Raw genomic sequence first — 18,954 nt, forward strand, 5'->3', positions numbered from 1 at the left:
AAAAATCCAAGTCACCTAAAAGTGAACATCTCAAGTTGGAGGCCAACAAGCCTATCTTTCAGCAAAAGAAGGGCAAGTGCCACAACTGTGGGAAATGGGGTCACTTTGCTGTAGAGTGTAAACACCCTAAGAAGGCTAAATCTGACACACCACAAAAGGAAGCTCATATGATGGTGGGTAAGACTGAGCCTAAGAGTTTTGTTGCTATGTTGGGTAACAGTAAGGCCAGTACTTCTTCAGATTGGTGGTTAGATACAGGAGCCACTTGTCATGTTTGCAACTCCAAGAAACTACTAGTTGATGTTGTTGCCGCGAAAGAGACCGTTACAGTGGCCAGTGGAGCAGAGGTAGAGGTGCCTCACGCTGGTACTGCGAACTTGGCCTTTTCTTCAGGACATATACTAACTTTAAAAATTGTTAAAGTAGTTCTTGCTCTTCAAAAGAATTTAATTTTTATTAGTCTTTTAGACTATGCTGGCATATGTACTTCATTTATGTGTGGTAGAGTAACTTTGATTGTTAACTCATACTATTTTGATTGTGCATATTTGATAGATGGTATTTTTGATTTGAGTTTAGATAATGAGACTGTTAGTTAGGATAGTTCACCGCTAATTGCTCCTAAGTTATTATACAACCGATTGGGACATGTGCACAATCAAAAAACGGTCTAACTTACTAATACTCATAAGATACCATTATATATGTCAATTATATTTGACAAGTGTGAGGGTTAGGGGTGATAGAGAAGGAGAAGATACACATTAATAGGGTTCACAGAATTCTGTGCCTCTTAGGGCGTAATCCTTGAAACTACTGCTCCTCTCTCGCCTCAATCAATTGGCATAGCTGAGTGTAAGAACATGACGTTAACTTAAGTGTTACACTCCATGTTAATGTCAGTTGGCATGCCTAGTTGCATTTGGGAAGAGGCAGCTTTGGCTGCAAATCACAACCTAAATCTCTATATGCTCCTCCATGTGATAGAGTACCTAAGAATTTGGTGAGGACTTTGTGACCTACAAATTGGAGAATGATCCATCATCCTATCAGGACGTGATGAGATCTAGGGACTCTATATTGTGGGCAGAAGCCATTCATGATGAAATGAGCTATCTGTTAGAAAATCTAACTTGACAGCTAGTCGATTTGCCAAAAGGGACTAAGACTATGAGCTGTAAGTAGATATTTGTATGTGATTATCCAAAGTTTTTTATGGTCTTAATCAAGTACCTAAATTGTGACATCAGAAATTTGACATAGTAGTAAGAGCTTTGGGTTTCTGACAAATTACTCGGATAAATGCCTTTACTATCGTTTTGTGTCGAATAAGGTCATGATTATTTACTTGTATGTAGATGTTGATTCCTATTTCCAATCTCTGTGTGTGATGAGTAATGTGAAACTAACCTTGGGTAAAGACTTCGACATGCAAAGACCTGGGTGTTGTTAACACCACTCTTGGTATGAAAGTAAGTTTTTGAAAGGCAAGGAATCACCCTTGGCCTAGCCTATTATACGAAAAAATTCTTTTCTTTTGAGGATACAGTGAGTGCAAACCGATTGAGACACCATTTTAATTATACCAAGAAACTGATCTCTAAGGAAGAGACAGTGTGAGTCAGTTAGATTATTCTAAACTGATTGGTAGCCTCATGTTTGTGTTGCACTAGGCCAGACATAGCCTTTATAGGTTGCATGCTGAGTCTTTTTACTAGCAATCCTGGCCATGAACATAGAGATGCCCTTATGAGGCTGATGAGATACCTTTCGTGTACTCAAGAGTATGCTCAAAACTATGGTGGCCATCCACTTCTCATGGAAGAATATTCTGATGAATCATGGGGATCAGAATCAGGGGACAACAAATCTACTGCTGTCGTGTGGAAGTCGAATTGGAACTTTATGCTCTAGCTTCAATTGCAAATGAAAGCAGAGGAGATAAAGATTTTGATTATGGCTATGGACATTCCACTGACCCAGTTAAGGATTAGTTCCTTAAGTGTGTTATGTGATAATCAAACTACAATTACGATTGTGAAGAACTCACTCTTTAATGGTAAGAGGAGACATCTTAGGCTGAAACATGCCATGCTGAATTATCTCATTGAACACGGGATTATCACTTTGATTGATGTGAGATCGAAGGATAATATGGTCGATGCTCTCGTCAAGGGACTGAACAAAGATCGAATATTCAAAACTGTGGGGAGATGGGGTTAAAGTCTATATAGACAAGACTTAACCTACATTAATGTTATTTTGAATTTTTGAATCTCCCTTTTGGCCAAGATAGGCACTTGATATGTTTTGATGATGTTTACAGTTGTTGTGTGTCATTCCACATTTGATGACATGTCCTTTTTGGGAAAGGTTGTACATTCCAAACTTGATGATACAGCTTAACTCAAATATGGATAAGATGACTGTAATATTCTAAAAAGAAACATAAAATGGTTCTTTGTAAATGAAACTATTAGGTCTTGTTCTTTATTGAAACTTGACAATGATGAATGGTTCTTTGCAAAAGAAGCTGTTTAGGTCTTGTTCTTTATTGAAACTTGACAATGATGCTTATGGTGAGAGTGATACTGATACTTTTTCAGCCATTTTGGAATTTTACTAAGTTCTTCTTCAGGTAGAACTAGATACTTTCGTGAATTATGGAATTGTACTAAGTTCTTCTTCAGGTAGAACTAGATACTTTCGTGAATTAAGGAATTGTACTAAGTTCTTCCTCAGGTAGAACTAGATACTTTCGTGAATTATGGAATTGCACTAAGTTTTTCTTCAGGTAGAACTAGATACTTTCATGTTTACACTATTGGTTGGATTCATTTTCATACAATCCATATTTGGCAATTCACAGGGATTGGCGAAAAAGGAGGAGCTTGTCTTGATTTGGACTTTGATGAATGTGACTTACTTAAATCTTCTAAAGTCATAAAGACTATGCTTTTATTTCAGTATGTATAGAGTTCACTTTTTTGTGGAACTTTATTTTAGATCTCGATGAGAATCATACCCCATGAATGAATTCGTCTAAGATCAGTGGGGTTCACTTATATGTGAAACTACCTTTTAATTGAGTTTAGCTTGTTGTATATCTAGAACTTTTGGTTTGTCATAAAAGGATTCGTGTTTTTCAGTTGGATTACAGATCTTTTATGATATAGACCATATGGTGATGTGGATGTTTCAATATTTTATTTTGAACATTACACTATCTATCTATTGGATTGTGCTATATGTAGAACATAGGAGGAGATTGTTGGGTATATAATATAACCCATGTATGTTCTAATATAAGCCCAATAAGATAATGGACTGGTGTAGTGGGCCTATTTGGGCTAGAGCCCACTAACCTATTAAAACCCTAGTGTATCTCTATATATATGGGCTGGAGGCAACAAACTTGGTATTCCAAATTAGATATCTTGGGTGTAGTGCTTCAAGCAACCTCTTGCTTGACCTAATTACTCTAACAAAATCTCCCAAATAATGGGCCGAACCGAGTCAAAAACAAATATGGGTCGGTTTGGGCCTATGGGGGTAGTTCGGGTCAGTTTGGGCCAAGCGGGTCTGGTGGGCCAACCAGGTGTACTGGGCCTTTTATTAAAAAAAAAACCGGTTGCGGATCCTTAACGGGCCCACACGGCCCGTCAGGCCCGCGAACACTATTCATCGTCTTCTCAACTGTAGAAATTTCAGAAAAATTTCAGAAAATTTCAAAAAACACCAGAATTTCGATTTATCACTGTGGGTTCATTTGACGTCCAATTGAGGTGCACAATACTCTGTTGGACTCTCTCTCGATGAACTTCACAACCACGTCGGAATCTAGCCAGTCGGAGCAACCATTCGCCGGCGGCAAGCCATTTTTCGGCGAAGTCCAAAAACTCCCAAAAAGTGATTTTTTAATATTTAAATCTCCGCCAAACGCAATCCGGGCATCGGATTGATTAACCATTTGTTGCGTTTGATTCGTAGGAACACAAACAACGTTCCAGAGCACTCAATCGTCGATCCGATTCGTGGATTGATGGAGGCAATAAAAATACGACGGTTTTTACACGAAAACCCTATTTCTTTCAATTTTTTACCATTTTAATGTGATTTTCTAGCTGTTTTCTCGCCGGAACCGTGGCTCTAATACCACATGTGAGTGTTCATCATAAAAGGAACACGGGCAATGGATTTTTGGCGGTCCAACTTTGAGAAAATCACAGTTAATCATATGGGTTGAAATTGAAATAGTAAAAGAACATACCGGAAGCCATGGATAATATTTTCTTCTCTCTTGAAATGGTTCTACTCCAGTATGTCTCCTTGTTCCACAACAGACAGTGATGGGGGCTGTTTTCCTCTTTCTCTTAGACGTGGATTCCTAGAGAATTGGAAAAGATTAGTTCTGTACAAGCAGGGACCAGAGGCTTCTCTTATAGATGTTTGAGGGAAGGGATGCAACTCCTCATCACGCTGACCCTTCTCTCAAACGTCTCTTTGTTTACACCTATTCCAAATATACCCTTTAACAATAAAGGGATACATCTTATTCTTTAAACACTTAAACTAACTAAAATGATCTCGGCCGTTGATCTTGCTAAGGCCACATCCACCGTTAGGATTAAATCCTAACAAAAATCAGATGAGAAAGCTACTCAAAACGACAAACAACATTTTATTTTCTTGCTTTTCATAAAACAATTGGCCCTTCTAGTGTTGTCGTTAGTTATTTTTCTTTTGATTTAGCCACCTCCATTTTATACACTTCTATTGGCTCCCACATATATGAGGCATTGTCCCAATCATAGTTAGCAAAACGTGATTCGCCAAAAAAACGGGATGGCAAAAAATCGAGTTAACTACGGTACTGGCTCAAAAAAACGTAGACAAAAAACGGAAACACAAGAAAATGAGTTTAGAATTTTGTCATTTACAAAATATGGTGGGGGTAAAATTGGAAATTTGGCTCAAAAAATGTGTTTAAAACATTTAAAACGCCTTTTAAACGTGTTTAAAACGTTTGCCTAAAAAAACGGAGTTTTATTCATTGTGAAAGTATTAAACGGAGTTTTAAATGGCACACCAATAAAACATGTTTTTTTTCAAAAAAACGGAGTTTAAATGGAGTTTTGCTAACTATGGTCCCAATCTAGCCACCAAATCAGCGGTGTTTCCTACTACCATTGTTAGGATCAAATACTAATATTGACAAGATATTTTACTAAGGGGCCATTTGGATAAGCGGATTTTGAATCCAAGTTTTTAGTTTGAAAGCAGTGTAAAAGAGGGTTCATGATCAGGCTGTTGTGTGCTGGCAGCGTTTCTTGGATTTTAAGCAAGAAAATCAGGTTTTAAAAATCTCTCCTACAACCTGAGATTTCTAAAACCTGGAAAATGGGAGGATCTTCTACTCTCTTGCTGATGGAAAGAAGGGAGAGAAGTAAAAAATGAGTAAGAAACGACGGCTGGTCCTCTCCTTCTCTTGTCTCTAGCCCTCTTTTACACTGTTTTCAAACTAAAAACCTGGATTCTAAAATATGCGTATCCAAACGGCCCCTAAGGGTCTGTTCCAATGGGAGTAAATATGGGGTAAAACATTCATTTACCACCTATGAAAAGTGATGGTTGTTTTAGTTAGTAACAAGGTTTTAAATTTCGGTTTCGGTATCCATTTCGGACCCCACCGAAATCCAAAATTTCGTACTTTAGTTAGAAATTGTAGACCGAATTTCTGAAATTTTGTAACAATATTTTTTCTTTTATAAAAAAAGACATTTTCTCGAACTTTCGGCTGAAATTTGGTAAAGGTTGAAATTTGAAATTTTGGCAAATTTCGGTTTTGGTCCCCACCAAAATCTGAAATTTCGGATTTTGGCCGAAATTTAAAACCATGTTTAGTAACCATAAGTCGTACTACTTACCCCCTCGTGATGGGTATGTGACTTACCCCCTTCGCGTCATTTACCCCAAAGTGGGGTTAGTCGCATGACTCGCATACCTTAGACATAGTAATTGGAAACAATGTAACTCTCTCTCTCTCTCTCTCTCTCTCTCTCTCTCTCTCTCTCTCTCTCTCTCGTCACCGCTAGTCTCGTGCTTAGGAAATAGGAATGGATTGTGAAGCAGGGCATGCTTATTTTTATGATTTAAACCATTCATTTAGTGGTTCTCGCTTGGTTCAAAAATCTGCTCGAGAAAATGATCCTAGCCCTCTGATCTATATAATGGCGCATAAAAGTTATATATTTACCCATACAAATACCCCTCTTAGTTTAAGTTGCACATTGGATCATCGGAAATTAGTTCAAACCAATGCGGCAAAAGTAGTTTCCTCTGAAATGGTTTACCCGGAAAAGAGTTACCCTATTGTAACTACCCTCACTGGAATAGACCCTAATATCATCCCATCCTCGAGATGCTCGTAGGAAATGATGGGACATAAATACGGCACGACTCTCAAATCTCGCCACGTATCGTCCATGCACCAATGGAGCTTAATCATCATTAAGAAAGGTTGATGAGCGGCAAGACCATGCGGTTACGCCACGTGTCACCTTCTCGCCGTCCAAGCCTCATCATCACAAATTATGGAAGAGATTACGGAACGAAACCAGGCGCGCCGTCAAACCAGGAGAACAACCCAATCCTGCAAAGGAAGATTTTCTCTCTGTAATGATGAAAAGACCCGCACGCCACCCCTTAAAAGGAGGAGAAGGGGAGGAGAAAAATCAATCCGATCTCCCTCTAGACAACCCTCTAAAGAGAGAGGCAAGGCAGCAACAGAGGAGGCCGGGAGCTTGGTCCCACTCTCCCTGTTCATCCCCTCCGACCCATCCACCACATGCCAAAAGAAGAACCTACGTCTTGGCCTTGGTAAACCTGATCAAACATCCGCCTTTTCTTGCTATTCTTTATATTGTTGGTCCAGAATCTGACTTGGGTGTCGAAGTGGTCGTCCGGGACCCACCCCGGACCCCCCTGACCCCTCTGTTTGTGATTGCAGACCCCGCGGAGGCTCTCTACCCACCGCGCGATCGCAGACCTGGATTCCGACGCCATCATATTGGCGCCATCCGTGGGACTCGTTGAGTATTGAACGCCTTATAACGATGAGAAACCACACCCAACAGCAAGAAACAGGGGTAATGACCAGGAGCCAGGCTCATCACGCACAAACCCACTCCTCAAATTCCAGGGAGCCAAACTCGCCACTCTCGGGCCAACATTAGCCTGCCTCTAGCACACCGCAAATGGTCCCGACCATGGAAATGTTTAACGAACTCCGCCCAGAGCTACTTCAACGTTTGCCTCCGCCGGAACCTCCGGCCCCTGGCAACGCATGATCAGACGGAAGCCTGTGACGAAGGCGACGCGGAACCACCGGGGGAGTGTCATCCCCGGCGAAGGCGAGTACATGCCCGACGGACGCCCTCCCCTTCGAAAATACCCCTTTGCCTCCCACAGCTAGGGGGCACCAGCAAAATAACGGAAAGCAAGCTACGCTAAGCCGCGCTCCCCCTACCCGGACGGCTCGATTCCAGGAACTATCTCCAACTCGGACAGAAGAGGTAGCAACCTCAGCATAGCCCCCCGGGCTGGACTCGCTAGCCGACCTGCAAAGGCAAATCCGAGAAGTAAAACGGAAAATGAAAAAACCTTACGCCCACGACATCCTCAACGAATGGGAAAGGGAAACGGCATCCCCATTCACCTCGAAAATCTTAAAAACCCCAGTGGAAGCAGGAGTAGACCTCTCCCGTTTTGATTTTTACGATGGGAGCACAGACCCTCTTGAGTTCATCCAAACTTTCAAAAGGGTAATGGCGCTCCGGGGCGCGTCAGACGGATTTATGTGCAGAGCCTTTGCCTCACTGTTAAGAAAGATCGCCAACGACTGGTACATGCGGCTGGAGCCAGACTCCATCGCATCCTTCCACGAATTCGGGAGGAAGTTCAGCGCAAGGTTCGCCAACAACTGCCTCCGCCATGATCTGGCGGATGCCCTCTTAGCCCTCCGGCAAGGAAGAAATGAGACCCTAAGAGACTTCATGTTGAAATTCAACGCCGAGCTAGCCCAACTTTCCAACGTCGACGTCCAAATAGCGGTCGCGGCACTGAAGCATGCTACCACCGACCCGAATCTCAAACTGCACCTCACCCTCAAGCCACCACGTGACCTGCAGGAAGTTGAATCCAAGGCTAACAAATTCGTACGAGCGGAAGAAACATGTGAACGAGAGCGGAGCCGACCCGGCCCCGAGGAAAGAAAAAGGGAAGATGGCCGAGGGGCCATGAGGCAAAGGGCCGAAGAAAGACAGGCAAGCCGGAACCCCGTCCCCGTCTTCAAAAGGCTGGGAAGCGCCCCCCTGAAGGTTCCCCTCTCCCGTGTCCTGCTCGCTATTAGAGATCAGGGTCTTCTGACCCCTCCTAGGAAAATGAGCACGGACCCGAAGAAGCGCTCCACCGGGAAGTTCTGCGATTTTCACGGGGATCACGGCCACGAAACCGACCATTGTTTCCACCTCAGGCTCCAGTTAGAAAAGGTGGCCAAGGAGGGACATCTAAATCATTACCTCAGAAGCCCCGTCGAAAACTCGCACGAAGCCCATCACCCCGCCGACGAACCAAGAAGCAGGTGCCGGTCTCGTAGCAGACACCGGTCCCATAGTCGACACCGATCCCCCAGCAGGTATAGCTCCCGGAGTAGACACCGATCCCGCAGCAGACATGACACACACCCCCACCAGAGCCTCAAGAGAGGGGGGCCCCTAAACGGCCGCCGACGCATGAACAGCCGCCTACCATTGTCGAAAAAATCAACATCATTGCGGGTGGACCTGCGGCAGGGGGACCAACAACAGCTGGTTGGCGAGCGTACGCGGAGCGGGTGTTCTCCCTGGAAATACCTTCCAAAAAGGCCCGAACGAATGCTCCCCACGAGGATCAGATCATCACTTTCTCCTCCGAAGACCTCAACGGGCTACAAGTTCCACACGACGTCGCACTGGTAGTTAGGCTAATCGTTGCCAACTTCGACATAGGGAGCTCCGTCAATGTGCTGCACCTCGGAACCTTTGAAGAGATGAAGATGGGCGAGGGAAGACTAGGACCCGCAGAGTACTCCATCTACGGATTCTCCGGGGCATCGGTGCGGGTCAGTGGCAAAATTGACTTACCCGTAACCTTTGGAACGTACCCCCTCCAAAAGTCCATCTGGACCACCTTTATGGTCGTGGACATACCTTTCATCTACAGTGCCATCATAGGACGCCCTGCTCTGAGAGACTTGGAAGCAGTAGTTTCCACCCCCCACCTCAAAATGAAGTTCCCCACTCGAACCTGGATAGGAGAAGTTCGGGGGCAGCAGATGACGGCACGCCAATGCTACGAGGCAAGCTTGAGAGGGAGCAATGCCCCGGCCGAAAACTTCACGATCGGGAGTGAAGACCCCGGAGAGAGGGCCCGTACGATTAGAGGGGAGCCCACCGAAGAGCTAGACTCCATCCCTATAGACGAAGACCAACCAGAGAAGCAAGTCCGGATTAGTTCCTTGCTAAAAGGCACCTTGCGAGACCGAATGATTAATTTCCTCAGAGCCAACAAAGACGTGTTCGCATGGTCCGCTCAGGACATGCCCGGTATACCCCCAGAAATGGCCGTTCACAGGTTGAACGTAAATCCGACCTTTAAACCCGTCCGGCAAAAAAAGAGGAACTTCGCAGTAGAACGCCAAACTCACATAAAAGCTGAAGTGGAGAAACTGCTACAAGCCGGATTTATCAGAGAGATCCAGTACCCCGAGTGGCTGTCCAAAGTGGTTATGGTAAAAAAGACCAGTGGGGGTTGGCGGGCCTGTATAGACTTTACAGACCTAAACCGAGCCTGCCCAAAAGACTCGTACCCCTCTCGCGTATAGACCAGCTCATCGATGCAACATCCGGGCACGAGCTCCTCACCTTCCTAAATGCCTTCTCCGGTTACAATCAGATAAAGATGTACGAACCAGACATCCCAAAAACTGCATTCATCACCAATCAGGGCGTCTACTGCTATACTGTCATGCCCTTCGGGTTGAAAAACACGGGGGCCACGTACCAGCGGCTCGTAAACAAACTATTCCAGAAGCAGATAGGTAGAAATGTGGAGGTATATGTAGATGACATGCTCGTAAAAAGCTTGGAAGCCTCGAAACACATCTCCGACCTTCAAGAAATATTTGACACCCTACGACGAGCCCGGATGAAACTGAATCCCATAAAATGCGCCTTTGGGGTAACTTCCGGGAAGTTCTTAGGATTCATGGTTAGCCAGAGAGGCATCGAGGCCAACCCTGAAAAGATCCAGGCCATCCTAGACATGGAGCCCCCGACAACGGTGGTAGAGGTGCAGCGGCTCGCGGGACGGATCACCGCCCTCGGCCGTTTCATGCCCAAGTCGGCGGAGAAATGTCAGCCCTTCTCTAAGCAGCTAAAACACATACAAGAATTCGAATGGACCCCGGCCTGTCAAGAAGCTTTCGACGCCTTGAAACAATACCTTCAAACACCACCCGTACTAGCCAAACCTGAGCCTGGGGAAGAATTATTTTTGTATCTAGCCATCAGCCCTACGGCGGTGAGTGCGGTACTGGTCAAGCAGAACGACAAGAGGGAACACCCGGTGTACTATGTAAGCAAGATCCTCCACGGTGCGGAGGTCCGGTACTTGAACATAGAAAAATTCGCCCTCGCAGTTGTCAGCGCCGCCCCTACTTCCAGGCCCATCCCATAATACTTTTGACTGATCAACCCCTTAGGAAGATTCTCCAAAAACCGGAGACCTAGGGTAGAATGGTAAGCTGGGCCGTCGAGTTAGGAGAATTCGACATACAGGTCCGACCAAGGCCGGCCATTAAATCCCAGGTCCTCGCCGACTTTATAGTGGAATTCACACCCCCTGCCACGGAACCAGCAGTAATGGAGAAGACCAAGGCTCCCACCGGGCAAACGGCTCACGAAGACATGGGGCTCGGCCCGCCGGAACAGAGCGGCGAGATTCACTGGACCCTGCACGTGGATAGCTCAGCAGGTAAAGCAGGACGCGGGGCAGGAGTGATCCTCCATGCCCCCGACTTATTCACAGCAGAGTACGCACTCCGGTTAGACTTCAAAGCTTCCAACAACGAGGCTGATTACGAAGCCTTATTGGCAGGGCTAAGTCTAGCCACGGAGCTCGGCGCAGGAAAGTTGAAGGTCTATAGCGATTCACAACTGGTCGTCGAGCAAGTAAACGGGGCATACGAGGCCAAGGGACTCAGGATGAAAAGATACCTCCAGAAGGTAAAAGAGAAGCTGAAAAGAATGGGGGAAGTTGAGATTCTCCAGGTACCGCGAGGCATGAACAATCGAGCGGACGCTCTGTCAAAAATGGCCTCTGAAGAAACCCCTGACTTCGGTACCGTGCTCACAGAGATACTGCTCCACCCCAGCATCAACGAGGTACAAGTCTTGGAAATTCCACCAGGACCAAACTGGATGGACCCCATAATGCGGTATCAGAAAGACGGAATACTACTCGAGGATAAACTGGAAGCCCGACGGCTAACCGCAAAGGCCGCCCACTACGTACTCCACGGACCCAGGCTGTACAAACGGTCGTACACATGGCCATACCTCCGATGCCTAGTACCCTCCGACTCGGAGTACGCACTGCGAGAGGTACACGAAGGAATCTGCGGAGACCACGAAGGCTGGAGGACCCTAGCCCAGAAGATCGTAAGGCATGGGTATTTTTGGTCTACAATCCTCAGGGACGCCCAGGAATTTGTCAAAAAATGCAGCCCGTGCCAGAAGTTCGCTACCACCCCCCGTCGACCGGCCACCCCATACACCTCAGTGGCGGGGCCACTGCCTTTCGCCATGTGGGGCATGGACCTGCTCAGACCGTTCCCAAAGGCCCCGGGGGGGGGGGCACACGATGTTGTACGTCGCCATCGATTACTTCACCAAGTAGGTCGAAGTTAAAGCCGTGGTGAGGCCAAATTCGAAGGCAACAGAAAAGTTTTTCTATCATGACGTGGTCTGCCGTTTCGGCATTCCGAGAATACTCGTAACATACAACAGACCCTAGTTCGCAAGTGCTGAGTTCGGCAGGTTCTGTGATAATCTGAGCATCGAACACCGTTTTGCCTCCGTAGCACACCCGCAGGCCAACGGGCAAGTGGAGGTAACTAATAGGATCCTGCTCAAAAGCCTCAAGAAGCAGTTGGGAGAAGCCGGAAAGTGCTGGGTAGAAGCACTCCCCAGCGTCCTCTGGGCCTACCGGACAACGCCCCAGGAAATCGGCCTCTCCAGCTTCCGCACGGAGAACTACGACGAACATGGAAATTCTGAGCTCCTCCGAAACGCTCTCGATCTCGTGCTAGAAAAAAAAGAGCAAGCCCTCCTCCGAACTGCCTCCTACCAACAAAAGGTGGCGCAATACTACAACGCCCGCGTAAAAAAACGCACGGTAAAGCCCGGAGACCTAGTACTACGGCGAGTGGAGGTATCCGACCCCCGAAGCTCCGGAAAACTCGCACCAAAATGGGAAGGGCCCTACAGGGTCGTTCAAGCGCTCCGCCCCGGAGCCTACCAGCTTGAGCACCTCGACGGGGCCCCAGTCCCTCGAAGTTGGAACATGGACAACCTCCGAAAGTTTTACCAGTGAAAAGGAAGGGCAAGAGCTGTGCTTTCTTTTAAGTTATAACGAATATTTTGTTTGTCTTCTTTTTGTCATTTCCAGCAAAGCTATGTATTCCCCTTAACAAATCAATGAAATAGCATTCCCGCCTGAGCTATGCGCATCTCCACTTTCCGGCCCATGATGTATAAAGGACCGGAAGAAAACAGGGAGTGGGACAGAGGTAGCATCTAGGTTGATCCCCCCGAAAATACCCTAAAACGCTCCCCATGAAAAAAAGACCTATTCTTTTTAAAGGGCAGGAAGGACCCATCAACTCCGAGCTGATCACTCGAGAGGAAGATGGCCCTTCCACGAACAAGACGCCCTAAGGTGACGCCCTACAAAGGCGCACTAGAGGTATTCTTGCCAACCAAATTAGAATTTAACAGCAACCCGTCACAAAGAAACCTACCAAAGAGCTCAACTAGCCCACGGAGCGTTATATATATAAAAAAAAGGCAGGCAGGCCTTCCCTTCAGGGCCCTTACAAAAAGAGGGGGGGGGGGGATGAAGAAAACAAAAGAGAGTTCAAATAGTTATTACAAACCGAGCACATTAGCCTCAAATAGAACCATAAAAAGAAGCAAAGTCTGGGGAAAATCCCAAGGCGTCCGAACCTCACCGACCCCCTGCAGAGGTCTCAATAACAGTAGAGGCATCCGGGGCAGCCACCGGATCCTCGACCGGTCTCGTGATATCCACTAGTCCCGGAAAAAGGTCCTCCGGAACGGCTTCCTCGGCTTCGTGCACCAACTTCTCCAAGGGGAAAGAAGGATTGACATTGTGAACGCGCCGCAGGCATTCGACGAAAGCATCTATCTCGATGTCAACGTTGAACGAGGCCGCGGCTTTGAAGAACTCCTCGGAACCTCGCCATTCCTCCTGCGCTTTTACCAGCTCCTCAACATACGTTTGTCGGGTCACCACCAAGTTATTTTCCGCACGGTTCCTCCCGTTCTCGGACATCTGGAGTTCCCCCCGAAGTTGAGAAACAATGTCGTCAAGCGCCGCCTTTTCGGCTTGGGCCTTCTCAAGATCCTCGCTCAGCTCAGCTTGCAGACACATTCCTCAAAAGCACTGATCTCAGACTTGTCCTCAACCATGTACTGCAGCGTCTTCCTGGCATAACTTTGAACCTACAAGAGCCCCCACCACAAGCGAACCATTAGAGGATCGCCGCATGCAGTCTCAAAGACAACGGAAAAGCCAACTACACGATACTTACGCAAGACATAGAATGAAGGTACCGGGCCCCCAGGGCCCTGCGGGGGAAGTTTTCCAACTCGGCCTCATCGCCAGGAAGGGCGATCATCAACCCAAGCTCCACCCCAACCCGAGGATTCCCGAGGACGCCATCCTCAACACCGATCTTCCAGTCCGGCTTAAACAGTTCTCCTTGCGCCTGGTAGCACTGTGGGGAAAACTCCATATTCTCCAGGAGCAGCTTGGTCATAACCGACCCTTCCAGCCGACTCGACATGTCCTCCGCAAAGGCGGCAGGAGAACAGGCCGCACGACCGGCTTTCCCCTGTTTGGCGCAAGAAGGGGCAACCCTCTTGGAGGAAGACTCCAACTTCCGAGGAGGAGACCTAGCCGTGTCCTTCACTCCGACCGATCGACTGGAGGAACTAGATGGCGTAGACGTGAGAAGCCTAGTTTGCGACCGATCCTTCCTAGCCACGGCCATAAAGCCAGAGGGAATCCTCTGACGGCCAGTCGGACCCTTCGCCGCCTCTGCCATAACCCCCTTCCCCCTAGCAACATCACCAGAAGAAGACATACCTGCTGCCAAAAACAGAAGAGCAACGACGGCTCAGAACGAAGAAAACGACAGCAAAAAAAAAGAAAAAGACAAACTTAGGGAAAAAGGCTCACCACTATGATTGGCGGAACTCTCCCCCACCTCCTCTCCCGTGCAGTGGGCCCTCCTCTCCGCAGCACCCAGTAGACCGAACCTCCTCAAACCCCTCTCCCATCTAAACTCAGAAACATCAATAGCCTCCCCGGAGGCAAGCTTCTCCAGGTCAAACTTGCTACAATCGGACTCGTCGGGGAGGGATTTCCTTCGCCACTCAACGGAGCGCCACCAAGAACTAGGGAAACCCCAACCAGCATCCGACGGAGGAATAATAAACACATACTCCTCTTTCCACTTCTTAATAGAAGAGGGCAAGTTCACCGCGATCTTCACCTGAGGACGCTGGGTCAGGTACAACCAGCTGTCCTCGCCCTTCACCAATGGGCTAAGGGCAACGCAACTCCTGAGCAGAGGGAGGGTAGGCTGAATCTTGTGAAGACCCGCCTTGGCCACGAAAGCCAAGAGAGTACGCCAACTATTGGGCGCCAGTTGGGAGGGGGCCACCCGGTAAAACTCAAGGGCCTCAACTATGATACCCAAAAGCGGAAACCTAATCCCCGCCCTAAAAGCCTCCAAGTAAAAAGCTACCTCTTCCTAGCACCCTCACACACCCCATCCTTAGAAGAGGGAACCCTAATCCCGTACTCCTCGGGAATGTGAAACTTCCTTCTAATCCTCTCCGCCGCACCTTTTTCCAAAAAATGCTTACATAACGCCACCCGACCGGGGCGGATGACAACACCGGACCGAATGTCTCTAATCTCCACCTCGCGAGCAGAAGATACTCGAGTAGGGGATTCAGAGGGAGCGGCCCCCAATGACGACCCAGAAGCCCCGGAGCTATCTTCCAACTCCCTGGGCGTCTGTTCATCTCGAGAGCCGCCGCCCCCGGCTTTTACCAACCGCCTCCTTTTTCTTGGCGGAGCCCTCTCCACTACTTCTACTGACTCGATAGACAGACTCTAAGAAGGTTGCGACAGGCATTGTAAAATAATCAAATATCAGACGAAACGAAAAGCACAGAACTCACCGAGGCAGATAGTGAAGAAGGGCAAAAACCAGAGAGGAGTTGATGAAGAGCAGCCACAAAAAAAAAATCGCCGCAGAGGAAAGCCCACTTCACCCAAAGAAGACGAAGAAATAAGGTGAAAATAAATCCCCCAAAAAAGGCTTTAAAAGGAGCTAGGGTTTCTACACGTGTCGATTAACCTCCCTCCCTTTCTAAGCGGATGGGACGTGCACACATGGCGCCGATTGGGGAATTCGAGGAAACCGCCAGAAATCGAAGCCCCATTTCCCCCCTGACTGGAAAGATGTTGCTACCCCTACCACTAAAACTCCCCCCAGCAAGTCATCCCTACAAATGTCCCCACCTAATGAAAGGAAGTGCTCGGATTTCGAATTGCCCGCGCGTGCCCAGTTTCAAATCCTCCCCACCTAATGAAAGGAAGGGCTCGAATTTTGAATCGCCCGCGCGTGCCCAGTTTCAAATCCTCCCCACCTAATGAAAGGAAGGGCTCGGATTTCGAATCGCCCGCGCGTGCCCAGTTTCAAATCCTCCCCACCTAATGAAAGGAAGGGCTCGGATTTCGAATCGCCCGCTGTGGACCCCGATCCGAGAGAGGCGGGGGGACGGGCCCCACACTACGAGTCTCAGGATCATCCAGGTAAATGGAGAGCTCTACCAAGGAACTCTCGAAAGAAGTGTGCCTCTCACAGCATGAGTGGCGATACAAAGGGAGATACCTCTCGATTCGGGAACTAACCCAGATTCAAGGCGTACCTTAAACAAAGAAGAGTCGCCATCCAAGGAAGTGGGCCATGGATCCCATACTATGCTCTGTTGCAACGGATAACCAGAGATATAAAAAGAAGGTTCGTGCCTGGTTACGAATTTGGAAGGTCCGAAGAGCACCTCGTCCGCCCAAGTGCAAACACCTGGTCTCTTATGCCATTTATTATTGATTTTGAAGACTTTTGAGTGAAAGTCATGTGAAATGGGAACATATATCTCCGAGAAGATGTCTATCTAATCATGCAAGTCTCGGAGATGATTAATAAACCCACACAAAATCAATGAAAGAAGTGTCGCCTGAGAATAGCTAGGTTATGAGTGTCATACCTAATTGGTGTCTGAGTTCTGGTGTGCAAACACATGCATGCTACAGCTAAAGGTATAGGATCTGTACATGAAAGTAAGAAAACATAACAAAACACACAACACAAATCAATTCTATACATGACTGGACAAGACAAATCCTAAAACTCTAATGCAGGACTTGACTCGGACCAAGATGGCCGTCCATCCCAGCTGCTCTACGTATCCCGGCCTCGGGAAGAATCAGAGTCAACGTAGTTCGATGACCTATTCTAAACTACGATGCCTAATCATCTAGAACCGCTATCCTAGACTCGATCCACTAGACTCGACTAATTTTTAAAGCTTTTTTGCACGATTGCTTAAATTCAAGTGAATTGTAATTTTTAGGACTCTCTATATGCCCTAACTAATGCAAGTAGATTAGCCTTAAGCTAATGCAGGTGGACCCTACATCCTATGTGTAGCTAGGCTGTGTATCCTAAGGAAAACCATGGGCTGACTATATGCTTCCTAGTCTAGCCATCAGTTCGACTAAATATCTAACCGATCAACTTGAGGCCTCCTAACTCTAAGGACACTTACACGACAGGACACACCATATTAATATAAATCACGACAGACTCCTAACTCTAAAACACCCCAAACAGCTAAGACAGACTCCTAACTCTAGGGGAAGATCTTTTTGAAAAGGTTTTGAAGAATTTTTGTATTTTTGGAAGATTTGAAATGTTTATTTTTTAAAGGTTTGGCTGGACTTGAGATATGGATCCCAAGCTGCACTACGTACCCTATGGGAATGGATCAAGCCAACGTAGTTCGGAAAAAGAATTTCCTAACTACTCTTAATGACTTAATATTTTTGAGATTTTTGAGTTTTCAGATGTTTTTGATGTTTTTGACACAAGAGGACAAAATCATATCATCATAAGGGTAGGAAAGACTCCTGATATCCTGCAAAGGTTGGACAACATCCTATGCTTTGCGGGGAAAAAAGACAGAATCACGACTCTGCAAGGGTTGGACAGCATCCTATACCTTGCAAGAGTGGATAAAAACATATGATTTGATTAGAGGTTGGAAAGAATCCTAACCCCTATGATGATAGGACTGACTCCTGAAACTAAAAGACTGACTCTTAAAACTAAAGGACAGACTCCTATGCTAATGACTCTGAGAAGGGCTCTAATGAGACATGACATGTCTCCTAAAATAAAAGGATAAGTAGGGCCAATGAGACAAAGCCTGTCTCCAAAAGGGATTTGATTTTTACCACATGAGATACAGCCTGCCTCCTAAAAGAGGTTTGATTTTTCTGAGACACAGCTTGTCTTCTAAAAGAGGTTTGATTTCTTTTGAGACACAGCTTGTCTCCTAAAAGAGGGCTCTAGATGACTCTTTCATCGCCCTTGCAATGAATGGGTTTCTAATGTTCAAGGGTAAACATCTAAAAGATTGGACAAGTCTTTTAAATGAAAGAGAGGAGTGCTACTTAGACTGAGCAAGTCCCCTAAGAATGGGCTTGGGCTAACGCCTTCATCACCCTTGCAAGAAAAAGAAAATCTAATTATTTAAAGGGGATACACATCTAAAAGACTGGGCAAGTCTTTTAAAAATAAGAGGGAAATGCTACTGGGACTGAGCAAGTCCCCTAATGATGGGTTATTCAAACAAATGAAAATATATAAACTAATTTTTGTTATCCGCAGCATAAATACATATGCTTAGAAATAGCATACACAAGTAATACCTGGCTGCTACTATATACTAGCCATGACTTAAATGATGCTCTATATAAAAGCAATGTCCAATATCTTAAAGGTTTTGAATATTCAATCACTAGTGTAATGAACAGGAACAAAGAAATCATGTCTTGTATGAAATGTGAAACCCCACATACTATGCCACATACTATGACTTAGTACAACAGTACGATATATGACATTACCCATGGCTTACCATTAAGATTTTCACTACCAAAATCACATTATCTCATCAAATCTACCATGCCCCGTTATTCTTATGAAAACCAATAATGAAAAATTCTGAACAAAATTAATGATGCACTCATTACAGGATTATAAAATGAAATTTCTAATGGCCACTTTATTCCATAAGGCGCGAACAATGCAAGTGTCATGGCAGGGGTGATTGTCAGATATGTTACGGCAAGATAAACTCAAAGGGAATAAAATAATGACTGTAGAAAATATAGTATCTATTCACAAAAATAGGACAATTAGTGGTGATAGAAGTCTAAGGACTGGTTTATAACAAGTTATGAAGATAA

The 18,954-nt window shown here is 46.2% G+C and overlaps 1 protein-coding gene across 1 annotated transcript; it reads left to right on the forward strand.

The window, feature by feature from the left end:
- The first annotated feature begins 10,835 nt into the window (after positions 1-10,835).
- LOC143858820 (uncharacterized) lies at positions 10,836-12,693 on the forward strand. Its single transcript, XM_077369536.1, has 2 exons — positions 10,836-11,702; positions 12,193-12,693. The coding sequence occupies exons 1-2, from the start codon at positions 10,836-10,838 to the stop codon at positions 12,691-12,693; spliced, it is 1,368 nt and encodes a 455-aa protein (XP_077225651.1).
- The last annotated feature ends 6,261 nt before the right edge of the window (positions 12,694-18,954 follow it).

This window comes from Tasmannia lanceolata, unplaced genomic scaffold (assembly GCF_043159265.1).
Source record: "Tasmannia lanceolata isolate RefF3 unplaced genomic scaffold, GAP_Taslan_0.1 ptg000026l, whole genome shotgun sequence".
Lineage (NCBI taxonomy): Eukaryota > Viridiplantae > Streptophyta > Magnoliopsida > Canellales > Winteraceae > Tasmannia > Tasmannia lanceolata.

Coding starts and splice junctions, on each gene's coding strand:
- LOC143858820 (XM_077369536.1), top strand. CDS start 10,836: ATGGTAAGCTGGGCCGTCGAGTTAGGAGAATTCGACATACAGGTCCGA. Junction 11,703..12,192: donor CGGAGTACGCACTGCGAGAG/GTACACGAAGGA, acceptor GCACACCCGCAG/GCCAACGGGCAAGTGGAGGT.